Source organism: Hordeum vulgare, chromosome 1H (assembly GCF_904849725.1).
Source record: "Hordeum vulgare subsp. vulgare chromosome 1H, MorexV3_pseudomolecules_assembly, whole genome shotgun sequence".
Lineage (NCBI taxonomy): Eukaryota > Viridiplantae > Streptophyta > Magnoliopsida > Poales > Poaceae > Hordeum > Hordeum vulgare.
The window spans coordinates 15,087,871-15,101,817 of record NC_058518.1 but is presented as its reverse complement, the minus strand read 5'-3'; the positions used below and the strand labels follow the sequence as shown (position 1 = coordinate 15,101,817).

General features: G+C 43.5%; 2 protein-coding genes across 3 annotated transcripts; one reads left to right on the top strand and one right to left on the bottom strand.

The window, feature by feature from the left end:
* The first annotated feature begins 340 nt into the window (after window positions 1–340).
* LOC123449558 lies at window positions 341–1,022 on the top strand. Its single transcript, XM_045126855.1, has 2 exons — window positions 341–634; window positions 742–1,022. Exons 1-2 carry the CDS (start codon window positions 367–369, stop codon window positions 786–788), a joined length of 315 nt encoding a protein of 104 aa, XP_044982790.1. The 5' UTR covers window positions 341–366; the 3' UTR covers window positions 789–1,022.
* A 6,281-nt stretch (window positions 1,023–7,303) lies between these two features.
* LOC123449325 lies at window positions 7,304–11,186 on the bottom strand. Of its 2 annotated transcripts, none has more exons than XM_045126622.1 (8): window positions 10,908–11,186; window positions 10,535–10,664; window positions 9,514–10,180; window positions 8,864–9,031; window positions 8,523–8,757; window positions 8,352–8,435; window positions 8,057–8,265; window positions 7,304–7,939 (listed from the first exon to the last, which is right to left on the bottom strand). In XM_045126622.1, the coding sequence occupies exons 1-8, from the start codon at window positions 11,053–11,055 to the stop codon at window positions 7,595–7,597; spliced, it is 1,986 nt and encodes a 661-aa protein (XP_044982557.1). In that variant the 5' UTR covers window positions 11,056–11,186; the 3' UTR covers window positions 7,304–7,594. The 2 variants fall into 2 exon arrangements, with proteins under 2 accessions (XP_044982557.1, XP_044982485.1); XM_045126550.1 differs by having other exon boundaries at window positions 8,352–8,447; window positions 10,908–11,185.
* Between the last annotated feature and the right edge of the window lie 2,761 nt (window positions 11,187–13,947).

Sequence of the window (13,947 nt, the reverse complement as noted above, 5' to 3'; positions counted from 1 at the left end):
TGCTTGGCGTTCATAAAGAACACCATTGGGACCACTATCGTGGGATCAATTGCTGATTGCCCTACGGCAAAAGAAATGCTGAATAAGATAAAGAGTGAGTTTACTGGCTCTTCTAAGACGTATGCCACCCAGCTGATCAAACAGCTGGTGACAGAGAGCTACCATGGTGGTGGCCATGGCATAAGGGAGCACATCCTTAGGATGAGCCACACGGCGGCTAAGCTCAAACCTATGGATGCGGACTTGGAGATAAAACCAGCTCTCCTTGTCCACCTGGTGATGGCATCTTTGCCCAAGGAGTTCGAGACTTTTGTTGTCAATTACAATATGCAGCCCGAGACTTGGGACATAGAGAAAGTCATCGCAATGTGCACTCAGGAGGAGGAGAGGATTAAGGCCTCACATGGTGGATCTATCAACTATGTGAAGGATAAGAAGAAGGGCTTTCCGCCCAACAAGGCTTCTCCCTCCAAGCCACAGGGCAATGGCAATGGCAATGGCAATGGCAAAGCTCCTGTCTATTTTCAGCATAGGCACATTCCAGTGGACAGGGAAACTTGCGTCCACTGTAAGGAGAAAGGGCACTACAAGAAGGATTGCCCTGTTTTTCTAAAGACCTTCATGGCGAAGAGAGGTAAAGATATAGTTTCTTTTGTTAATGAATCCTTGTATACAAAGTTTATGAAATCTACTTGGTGGATTGACTCAGGAGCAACTGTTCATGTTGCAAATTCTTTACAGGGATTCAGTTCGACGATAACTTTGCCAAGAAATTCAAGAGGAATTGAAGTTGCGAACGGTGTCCAAGCCGAAGTTGAAGCTGTGGGTGACGTCTCCTTGGAGCTAGCCGGTGGTTTCAAACTTCTGCTTAGGGATGTGATTTTCGTACCTTCATGTAATAGGAACTTAATAAGTGTTTCCTGTTTAGACAAAGATGATTATCAATGTTTCTTTGGACATGGCAAATGCGCCATTTGGTCTCATAATGATTATGTTGGGGATGCATTTCTTCATGATGAGCTTTATTTATTATAGCTATGTGAAAAAGCGTCCTATGTGTTGAATGTGAATGAACAAAGTACTTCGTCGAACAACGATCAAAAGAAAAGAAAAAGAACTCACGACTCCTCGAAACTATGGCACTGTCGATTAGGCCATATTTCCAGGGGGAGAATAGAAAGATTAATCAAAAACGAAATTCTTCCAAAGTTGGAGTTCTCTGACTTAGAACAATGCGTGGATTGCATTAAAGGGAAATGTGTAAAACAGATAAAGAAAGGAGCAAACAGAAGCACATGAACACTGGAAATTGTCCATACTGATATTTGTGGACCGTTTTCGGTGAAAAGTGTGGACGGTTATGATTCATTCATAACGTTCACAGACGATTACTCCCGCTTCGGTTACATTTATCCAATCAAAGACCGACATGACGCATTGGATAAATTCAAGATATTCAAAGTTGAAGTTGAAAATCAGCTTGATAAAAAGATTAAGATAGTGAGGTCTGACCGTGGGGGGAGTACTACGGTCGACACACTCCATATGGCCAAGTCCTTGGACCTTTTGCAAAATTCTTGCAAGAGACTGGCATTGTTGCCCAGTATTCCATGCCGGGCGAGCCTCAGCAAAATGGAGTAGCTGAAAGGCGTAACCGTACTCTCATGGATATGGTACGCAACATGATGAGCTACTCAGACCTTCCGTTGGGATTGTGGATGGAGGCGCTTAAAACCGCCATTCACATTCTCAACAGAGTTCCAAGCAAGTCGGTGCCCAAAACACCGCACGAGCTCTGGACAGGAAGAGTGCCATCCCTACAACACTTAAGAGTGTGGGGATGCCCTGCGGAGGCCAAAATGTTTAATCCAAATCTTGGAAAGTTAGACCCGAAGACAGTGAGTTGCCATTTCATTGGCTACCCTGATAGGTCAAAAGGTTTTCATTTCTACTGTCCAGAAAGATACACAAAGTTTGTGGAAACGAGACATGCTGTCTTCTTAGAGGACGAGATGATGAGGGGGAGCCGGGTAGCTCGGACAATTGATCTTGAGGAGAAAAGGGTGCATGCACCCATTCCGATGATTCAAGAGCCATTTTTTTCACTACCCGACGTAACTCCAACCATAACAACTGCGGGAGAAGACCCAGAACCTGTCCTTCAGGAGCCGACTGAACCCGTTGTTGATCATGAATTGGAAGTGCGGCAAGAAATAGTAGAAAGTGTGCCCGACAATGAGGCACTTAGAAGGTCTAGTAGAACAAGAAGACCCGCTATTTCTACTGATTATAAAGTATACAATATAGAAATGGCCCACATGGAAGGTGATCCCACCACATATGAGGAGGCCGTTAAAATCCCTCTCATCAAAATGGATAGAGGCAATGGAAGATGAGATGAAATCGATGAGTTCCAATCATGTTTGGGACTTAGAGATTATTCCTAAAGGAGCAAAGACAGTAGGCTGCAAATGGGTCTACAAAACAAAGTATGACTCTAATGGGAATGTAGACAAGTATAAAGCCCGACTTGTCGCAAAAGGATTTACACAAAGAGAAGGGATAGATTACAACGAGACCTTTTCTCCGGTCTCTTGTAAGGATTCCTTCAGAATCATAATGGCACTAGTTGCTCATTTTGATTTAGAGCTGCATCAAATGGATGTAAAGACGGCGTTTCTAAACGGTGATTTAGAAGAAGATGTCTACATGAAACAACCCAAGGGTTTTATCATGGAAGGCAAGGAAGATCTAGGTTGCCGTCTAAAGAAATCCATTTATGGGCTAAGGCAAGCCTCTAGACAGTGGTACATCAAGTTCAATGATACCATTAAAAGATTTGGATTCCAAGAAAATGTTGAGGATAATTGCATTTATGCTAAGTTTAAACATGGGAAATATATTTTCCTAATCTTGTATGTGGATGATATCTTGCTTGCAAGCAATGGTATTGGTCTACTACAAGAGACAAAGAAGTTTTTATCCTCACATTTCGACATGAAAGACCTTGGTGAAGCCTCATATGTTTTGGGCATTGAAATTCACCGAGACAGGAAGAATGGAGTCTTATGACTCTCACAGAAAGCATATTTAGAGAAAGTTCTCCAAAAGTATAATATGCATAAGAGCAAAGCCACACCTGCTCCCATAGTCAAGGGCGATAGTTTTGGGAAGTATCAATGTCCCAAGAACCAGTATGAGCTCAATGAAATGAAATCAGTACCGTATACTTCGGCTGTTGGAAGTTTACAGTACGCACAAGTGTGCACACGCCCTGACTTAGCTTTTATCACCGGAGTACTCGGTAGATATCAAGCAAATCCAGGCCAAGAGCACTGGAAGATGGCAAAGAAAGCTTTGCGTTATGTGCAAGGCACAAAGGAAATCATGCTGACATATAGGCGATCTGATTCCCTAGAGATAAAAGGGTACTCCGACGCTGATTTTGCGGGAGATAGAGATGATAGAAAATTCACGTCTGGGTACGTGTTCACTCTCGCAGGGGGAGTTATTTCATGGAAAAGCTCTAAACAGACCATAGTTGCATCGTCTACGATGCAAGCAGAGTTCATAGCATGTTTTGAAGCCACCGGGCAGGTGATATGGCTAAAGAAATTTATACCTGACTTGAAAGTGGTAGATTGTATCCACAAGCCACTAAAGATATACTACGACAACCAGCCCGCAGTATTCGATGCTCACAACAACAAGTCCAGCAATGCTGCCAAAACAATAGATATAAAGTATTATGTTGTGAAAGATAAAATCCAGGATCAAACTATAAGTCTCGAGCATATACGTACGAAGTATATGCTTGCGGATCCGCTAACGAAAGGCTTACCACCCAGTGTGTTCAAGGAACACTTAGCCGACATGGGTTTGATGGAAAGCCTATGATCCCTGGATAATAAGAGGCCCAAAAGTAAATGAATTTATTTCAAAACAAAAGGTGTGTTGTGGCTGTATGATTCTATCGGCAATCAAGCTGTGACGATGAGACATGCTCTGCACGCCTATATGTGATGGAATAAATAAAAGTATAAAGTGAAAGTGAAAGTTGAGATCAAGGGGGAGAATGTTAGGTTGATCTCTTCCGCGTGGGCCCAACGGCCCACCGGGCCCTTGATCTATGCACCCTGATCGGGGGCGCCCAACCCGTTATGGTTGGTGGGCCCCTGTGACCTGCGCTATATATAAAGTGGTGGGGGCCGGGGCGCACGGTACGAGGTTCATCGCGCCGCCAGACTCCCCACCTAAATCCCCTTCCGATCTAGGGTTTGCGCAGTGCTCACGGGAAGCACCACCCACGACCACATCTTCTTCCTCACGCCACCGACGACTACACCGGCACCGATGGCCGGAGCAGGGAGTTCATCGGGCTCGGGGTTAAGTGAGTACATGGTAACACCGGATCTATCTATGCCTAGTCGATCTACGGCTTCAACAGTACCATCTAGGAGAGCACACAGGTGCTAGCAGCCATCATTCTGCTCTATTACAAACCAGAGCTAATCTCTGAAAATGGTATGGGATAACCATGGTACATGTCCCCAGAATACAGACCATTGCCGTGGACAAACTTGCTTCCAACCATTTACGAGTGCATCTTGCCATTCCTAAACGACATCTGGATTTGTCATTCCTTCCCCACTAACCGGAGAATCATGGGTTGACTGAACCCTTTTAACACCCTAATGGGAAGTGAGCCTAGCTCAACTGGTTAGGGGAGTGGATGTACAAACCCAACACCTGAGTTCAAATTCTCGTGAAGGTAAATTTAGGTTCCTATTTATTCTTGAGGACCAGGCTTTCCTGACAGAGGTGAATTTAGGTTCCTACTTATTCTTGAGGACCAGGCTTTCCTAGTACTCACTCATTTATTGAGGACTAAGCTTGGTTCGTAATCGAGAATTAAAATCCTAGTACTCATATTTAAAAAGGATGTGTCCATCAATTTTTAGATCCTGACCACGCCTCCGGGTCGCACGCGCGTGCGGCTCCAGGGCAAACACGCCTCCACCAAAAAAAACCTAATCACCAAGCATCTCTGGCCGCCACCACCGCCTGGCGGCACGCTGGCCGTCGAAGGCGGTGAGGTCGAGGAAGACGCACCTCTGTTCTTCTTGTTCGGCGGAGAGGACGAGCTGATGGGTCGTGTACAGTTTGGCGTGGCACCCGATCCGGCGAGGCGGCGGGTTCTTGCGGTGGTGGAGCGGCGGATCGGGGCGGTGGCGTGGCTGGTGATGGACTGGGTCTGACTGGGCCGCGGCTGCGGCGCTCGTGCGGCCGTCTCGTGTTCCTCTCCGCCGCAGCGTGGCTCGTCGTGGTGCTTGCGAGCATGGCAGCCGGGGTCGCCTTCTTTCTATCGGCCTCTTCCGGTGGGACGGGCGGTCGGTGATAGCCGGTAGTGTGGCGGTCGTTGGCCAGGTTTCGATTATATGGGGTCCGACCCTGCAGAGTTTCGGCCTGGCTTCATGTCGACCACCTCGATCTGGCCGCCGACCAGTTCCGGTCTTCTTTTCAGTGATCTCCGCAGTGGCACATGATACTACTCGAGATCCAAAGAGAAATCGATGCGGTCGTGCGCACCCTTCCGGGGCGCCGTGTGAAGCTTCGTCTACCGTTCGGTGATATGGGACATAGATTTCCATGGATCTGACAGAGTTGGAGAAAGTCATGGTGGCTGTGATTGGTGGTTGGTTGGTTGTGTTGAAGACAACGCGGCACAGGTTCTTCCTGTGTGTCGGGTGTGCGGTGACTCGCAGCAGCAGCCTGGGCAAGCGGGTGTGGCAACACAGGTGGACTGCATCTTTGGTGGTGCTCGTCGAGTACTGAGCCTTGATTTCCAGGGTGAAAACCCAAGGTCTGGCCATCATTGGTTGTACCTGGCAATGGCCTTGTTGAAGACATTGTTTTGGAAACTCGGTCTTTCTCCGGGGTGAAAACCCAAGATCTTCGATCGAGCGACAACAACGCTTGTGCATTGTTTTCTTCTTTGAGGTGTTGCTTTTGGAGAGCCTAGGTTGTAGTACTGGTGTTGTATTCGATGACGGTTAGAGTGCTTGTGTTGCGAGGTGTTGTACACCGCGACGGAGTCTTTGTTTTTATTTTCTCTCTTGTTTATTTTGTTCTTCGTTGTGTGCATCCCTGGTGTCTTTGGATGTCTTATTGGTGCAGAGGCTAGGTGTAATTGGTATCTTCACGATATTAATGTATTCCCTTTATCAAAAAAATGATGAGTAGCTTCTGCACGGATTATATGGACCGTGAATGAGTAGCTTCTGCGTGGATTAAAAAAGTATGCGATCACACACCTACAAAATCGCTCGGACAATGTATTCTTCTTTATTGCGTGTAGAGTGCACGAGGATGTTCATCTTTTAACCATACTCTGGAGTAGGGTGTTCCAAAAAAAAATCTTAATATCATATGCCTACTATGAAAGCAGATTATTCAGTTTATATATTATATCATGTACTCCCTCTGTAAACTAATATAAGAGTGTTTAGATTACTAAAGTAGTATTCTAAATGCTCTTATAATAGTTTACGGAGAGAGTGCATATGACTAAGAATTCCCTCGGCAAAGCGCGGGGTGTCATCTATTTATTGTTTACAGTACCTCCCAATTCAAACCCAACTACTCTATGGAGGTTTGCTCAATAAAGGCTCCATCAAATTTGCAGTGGTTGTTCCGGTAAAAAAAAAATCTTGCTTGTTATCCTGAGAAGATTGACTTCAAGAACAGTGATGTACTACGATCCTTTAAACTCTAATTGATGGTGCAGACCGGCTGTCAAACAAAGTGATCTATTACCAGTTCATTGATAACAGCAGCAACATATGTGTTTGCTTTCTCTCATTCCAATTTAGAAGACTCTAAAGTTGAATCATCTTCAGTTTGCTTTCTCTCTCTTGCATATTTGCTTGCTGGATATTGCATTATATGGATGAACATGAGAAGTGACAGGAAAAAAGCAATGCTACTGCCTCTTATATCATGACTTCGTGAGCTTTTGAGTAAGTGCTGAATGATTTCAATTCAATGCAAGATTCCTGCTCTATCACAAGTTCTTGTTGGGAGTTTAATTTATTTGTTGAGATGTTGTTGGGAGAATTTACTAATCTTAAAGACGCTGTGGCAACAAAATTTAGTTGCACAAATTCTGATTTTAGGATCTTCTCTCAGGCAACAGCCTCCAGATGACAAAAGAACCAAGATCCCTTAAAGCACCAGCACAGCAAAACACAGCTAGCTGTACCACAAGCCTCGGCGTACATGCTGATGAAACAAACACTAGACAAAAATGAACTTGCAATATTCATCCTGCGAAACGAACAAAGTCTCAACATGGCTCATTTCAACTTAGCAGCTCCTTTCAGGATGGATATATAGGAGTACAACCAGACAACCATGGTAGTACAACCAGAAAGAGCACGCAGGTGCTAGCAGCATCATTCTGCCCCGCTAGAAGCCAGAGCCGATCTCTGGAAATGATATGGGACAAGCATGGTACATGTCCCCAGAATACAGATCATTGCCGTGGACAAACTTGCTTCCAACCATGTACGAGTGCATCCATCGTTTGCCATTTCTAAATGACATCTGGATTTGCCATTCCTTTCCCACTAACGGGAGAATCATGGGTTGAGCGAATCCTTTTAACACCCCTATGATGAGTAGCTTCTGCACGGACTACATGGACCGTGAATGTGTACCTTTCCCCACCCTTAACCGGTACAAAGATGCAGATGTCACCAGCCTGCACATGGTTGTCGCATACAAAGTCCAACCAGTTACCCGCAAGCATGCACATGTCTTTTTCTATGAAGAATCTCGGACGCCACTTCTCGTCCTTGCCCGGCATCTCAAGTGTGACAACCCCATTTTCATGTGGAAAGTGTGCAGCTGCAGCTAACGCCTGTTCCTTTGAAATGATCTGGTTACATGTGGACAAGATGAGACGTCATCACAAAGCAAACAAGAAAAGAAAAGTCGGGCTGGATGGAAAAGGCACAGCTTCAATTGTAAAGCAAGGAAACGAACAGAAATTTACCAGAAGAGGACTAGGTAGTTGAACATCACACTTCCTCATGGTAGCCACAAATACGGTAGTTTCAGGTTTAATTTCTTGGATAAGCGTATTTACTCTCTCCATTTGTGGTCCAGATAGACAACTCCTGAATATAACCACATAATCAGCTTCTGGAGGTGTCGGATGATCATCTGACTCAGAAGATTCGTATTCACGAGCATTGTCTTCTTCTGTATAAAATTTCACAGGTACAAAACATATATATATAAGTCATTCAAGGTTTAACGCATATGTGCATGTAAGTTGACCATATAACCTGATTTCTCAGATGAACAGGGTGTCACAGCCACCTTTGCAGTATTCTTACAATGGCTAGAACTGCCCCTTTCACACCTCGCAGCTTTTTTAGTTCCTGATAATCGTGTAGGTATCATGATGGAGCTCCTTGAAATGTGAAAATAATCTATACTCGTTTCTTCAGCTTTACCTTGATTTGAGCCAATGTCAGTTCGTCCAAAAGGGGAATGATCGAAGCTCGCTTCCGCAAACCCAAGGATTTCAGGTTGAGCTTCTTTTACAAATTCATCTATTTTTTCGTCATGAACTTCAATAAGCTCCCATTGCCCTGATAAGGCTTGATCCTTCGACACAATATTAGGAGCATCTTCTGCTACCTCTGTCTCAGTTACTGGATTATCAGTGTACGGTGTTCTATCACGGAACTGTATAATACCCACAATAATAAGGACGGAAAAAGATCAAACACTATTAAAACGTTGTATGTTGCAAACAGAAACTAGAGTAAAAAAGGTGGAGAAAACGACATACAGGAAGTATCCCGAATGTGGCAAAGTTGAAATGTTGACGATGCAGGTCGGCAATCGCGGCAAATTGGAAATCGTCCTTAGAAACATGGCAGATCCTAGGCAACGAGTAGTTAATTTCACGGTCTACAATTCGCCCTCTAGGGAGATCCAGGTGATCCATGTAAGCAATCTACAAAAAAAAAGATAGGAAGAAGATCCATACATATAAAATTATAAACATTGTTCGGGAAAAAAGGTGACACTGAAAAGGATGGCATGAATAATTCCATAAACTATGTATTTAAACAAGAGCACGAGCCGAAGAAAGTATGTATACAGTCTGCAGTATGAAGTATGAACTGAAAATAACAGCAGCATCCCCTGTATAATAAATGTGGCATTAACAAAAAAAATGCCAAGTTGCCAACAATAAAATCAGATTGCAATATTAACTGCTTATAAGTTTAATTGCAGCACTCCATTTCCATAACTGTGGCATCAACAAAATCAAACAAACTGCAAAATGAAGCACTTATAAGTTAGAACTGCAAAGAAATGCCACTACAAAATGGCAACATCAGAAAAAGAAATGCTAGCCGCAACATCAAAGACATGTCATCAGTGCACTATATGTCAACAGGACGGGAAATAGAAGAGCTGGAGATGCCATACCGTGAGCAAAGGCAAGCACCCACCAACCCAGATGTCTCTCATCTTTTCCTCCCTAGCCTTGTACTGAAATTTCTGAACCTCATCCATCAGATGCTCGGTGATATGGCCAGCCCAATCCAGGTCCTGCACCTTTGACATGTCTTCAAAGGCCCACAGGTAGTCAAGGTCTATTGTATTCCCAGTGGTGGGGGTGAGGACTGCCGCAAGTGCAATAAGTAGGAATGTCCTCATGAAGGACTCCTCGTCCTCGTTGTTCTTAAGCAAACTGACGCAATGTGGGATGGTCGCCCTTAGTCCGTAATTTAAGTACAGATCTCGTAGTTCTTTGATTTTGTCCGACTTCTGCCCATGCAGTACAAAGGGTCTTCCCCCTGTAGGTACACCTAAAATTTTCTGAACAAGGGGCTTGGTGAAAACTATTGTCTTGTCCGCATTAATTCTGAACTCAGAGAACGGAGGGTTAATTTTTCCCATGATCCACTCGGTCAGCGGCTCATGGACAGAGAATGCCCCGATACGATTGAAATGCTCGAATCCATACTTTGCGACATACCCCTGCTGCCGGGGTGTCAGACCACGCATGATCTCTCGAATCCTCCCAGCACTGAAACGACTCCTGATGCCCACTTCACCATGTAATACTTCATCCAGGGATCCAAATCCTCCCCTGATAATCAAAAGAAACGAGCAAATTTAACTTTACGTATAAAGCAAACAAGAGCAAAAGGCAGAGCAAAAAACAGAGATAGCTCAGCCGCAACACATGTACGATAACTAACTGCAACATGACAATCCATGTCGCATGAAAAAACAGTCGAAAAAAGCCATGGAACAAAAAAATGCAAGCGCTAATGCTTTAAGCCTTTAACATGTTATATTATCAACTGCAACATTGGATGCAATAACCCACATACATTAAACAGAAGCAACACATTCGGCCTTATATCCCATGATCTATTTACATTTTGTTGGACAATTGAACAAACTTATGTGGTAATACATGGGATTGACTAGGGGTAACCTCATGGCCGACCGGCGATTCTTAGTCTCCACCGCGCCAGCATCGCTGCCAAGGAAGCCCCACTTCCGCTTCGCCTTACGCTTTATCCGCGCCCCTCGCCCGAAATAGTTCCCATCTTGGTTGTCAGTTTCTGCTTCCCAGCACACACGAATTAGTTCTTGCTGCTTCCCCAACGCATGCTCAACTCAAGAGTAAAAAATCTAGGATCTAAAAAAAGAGGTGTTTTTCCTCGTGATTTCAGCTGGTTCGGTTCAGATCTCGCGACGGACTCCAGCGAGAGATGCAGGAGCCTGACTCGCATTTCGATATTGCGGGGAAAAGAAATGAACTTTCTTTTTGCGGGGGAAGAGGAAAGAAGCTTCGGGGCGCCCACCTGGCAGTGCTGGAGGAGGGAGGTGGAGGGAGGCCAGCGCCGCCGCCGCTTGAATCGAGCTCGCCGCGGCCGCCTCGTCCGCCATCAGGATGAGCTTCCGCCCGCCGCCTGCAGCTCGCCGCCGCCCAGATCCCTTCGAAGCCCGCATGCCTCGGTGGGTCGTCCCCGGTGGTGCCGCACGAGGCTCGCCGCCGACGCGGCGTTGTTGCGAGGTCGGCCGACGGGGAGAAGCCGATAATGGGAGGAGGGGAAAAGGGACGGGAATGTTGCAGTGGGAGGACGGAAGGGCTTGTGTTGTGATGTTCTATTTTTGTTTCTTCTTTTTATTCCAAGAAATAATCCGGGAAAAAAATTGTTTTCAAGGATTGGATCAATCAAAAATACTCCCTCCATCTCAAAATAAGTGTATCAACTTTATACTAGTTCTAGTATAAAATTATATTAAGGTTGTGATACTTATTTTGAGACGGAGTGAGTATTATATTGCTACTGTATTTTTTTTTAAACTAGCAGGAGCTCTACCTTTTCGTATAGAAAAAGAAAAAAATTGTGTTGCTACTGTATTTTTTAAAAAAAACAACAGGAGCTCTACCTTTTCGTATAGAAAAAGAAAAAAATTGTATTGCTATTGTATTTCACATCTAGATGTGATGTACTATCTCACGTCTAACCGTAGAGACTTCCCATCTTGTGTATCTTCAAAATTCATGTAGCCTGATCTCTGGGGCTGGTCGTTGTTGGTTTTTGTTTTTGTGTTCGGTTACATTTTATTTATTAATTTCCTTTTTATTTTATCTTTCATTTTTTCCTTCTCTTTTCATATTCATGAATAAGATTTTTTGTCAACATTTTTATAAATTTGGAAACAAATAAGTATGTGAACAGCTTCTTAATTCGTAAATATATTTCTGCATACAAAACAATGTCTCATTTAAGTTTGCGATTGTTTGATTTTTAGTTTTATTTAGTTTTGATGCAAGCGCTCAATCTCCCGCCTAGCTGGTCACAAGTTGTGTGTCGCGCATCCTTTTGTAGTTGGCTTCTTTCTTTTTGGCCCATTAACGCGGTATGCTGACAGACGCTTTCGCCGTGTTATTGCTATGTTATTTTGACACGGCATTCCATTCGAAAAGATTTATCGCAGTCGTTGCCTTTCTAGTTTATTTTGACACGGCCTCCCATTCCTTCTAACTTTTATCAAGCTGAGATTTTGGACCGTCTCACCTAAATTGCCGTTCATTGGATCTTTGCTACTATATTTTTTACGCAAACTCTTAATCTTGCGTCCACAGTTGATGTACCCTCATGCCGTCTTGTTTCGTTTTATCCATTTGTCAGCACGTTCATGCTACACATTTGTCAGGCTTTTTTTTGCTCGTACTTTTGTGACCCATTTTCATCTAACATGCATTGTACAGGTAGAAGGGGCGGCCTATTTTGCTGGTTCTTGCATATTTCTATTTTCCTTTTAAAGTTCGATGACGAACAGACATGCTCTGTGGAATAATAGACATAGTCAGATGTGTGCTCGGTACTCCTTGCTGTGTGGAAGTCCAACCTCGAGAAGCAACCAACAACCCACTCCTTTTCTGTCCTAATTGTAAATTCATCCTTACCTTACAATTTGGGACAACACTATGCAGCGACGCGGCACCTGCGGCTTGCCGTGCGGCGGCCAGCTAATCACCATTCTAATAAAAAAAATAGAATTGCTTTACTAATCAGATTACTTTAAAAAAGCATTGCATGCTTCGGTCAAATCCCTCTCTCTTCCTCATGCATGTATGCATGGAATGATGTTATCCAGATTCCCTTTGATGTTTGAAATTTAAAAAAGTTTTATCTACAAAACTATTAATTCAATCGATGATCCGCTTTCATCATTGACTTTCTCGCGACGAGTTCTTCGAAACTAGATCCCATGTCGACATGTTCTGTCAACTATTTTTTTCTGTTCATACTTACCACATTTTTTGACCCACTTGTCATATTATTAACCACTTACTTGCCTGAGAAAAATAACTTAATTGTCACTTTTTAATGTTGATTCGTACAAAAGCCCTGTAGCAATTTTCGTTATACATGATATAAAAGCATGTCATAGGTTGTGTTTTCCAATTTAAATATGCCAACTTGTCATATTTATATATAACTTTACCAGAAAAATATTTTGTGTGCTTGTTAGTTTAACTATGCCGAGTTGTCATATTTACAAACGATGATCAAAAAAGACTTATTGTGGTCACCGGTTTTAAATATGTTGAGTTGTCATATTTTTGCGTGCAATCTTCTAAAAAAAGTTGTTTGTGCTTGCCAGTTTGATTATGTCGAGATGTCATATTTATACACAATTTCAAAAAATATGACGATTAAGTTATTTTTATCACACAATTAAGTTCTTACTAATATGACAAGTAAGTGCAACAAATGTGGTAAGTATGAGCAAAAAAAAATTGTCGAAACAGGTCGACATGGGATCTAGTTTTGAAGATTTCGTCGAAACAAAGTCAATGGCGAAAACAGATCATCGATCGAATTAACGGTTTAAGAGATAAAAGTTTTTGAATTTCGGTCATTTAGAGAAAATCTGATGACATCATTGCATGCATGCATGATAAAGAGAGATGAGTTTGGCTTCAGTGTAGCACTGTGTTGTTTCGGGGATAGAAAAAATTACATCACTAATCACGCGTCAAGAAATCATGTATGGCTTCAAAAAAAATCAAAAATGGGTGGAGAGCCGCCGCATGGGAAAGCAGCGGTGCACACGCTGCTGATTAGATTTTCCCTACAATTTTTTGTCCGAGTTGTATATCTAGTTAAATTCGACTCACAATTCGGGCTCATAGTAGTTCCCCGGTTGCAAGTCCATCATTGACTCGCAGCTAGGGGGCTTGTTGTAGTGGAATTATCCGCGTTGCAAGTCCGACATTGACACACAACCACTGGTTTTTATGTAGCTATAGTTGCCCCAGTTGCAAGCCCTCCATCAGCTTGCAACTGGGGCTTGTGGTGTTGTGGTTGACCCAGTTGCAAGTCC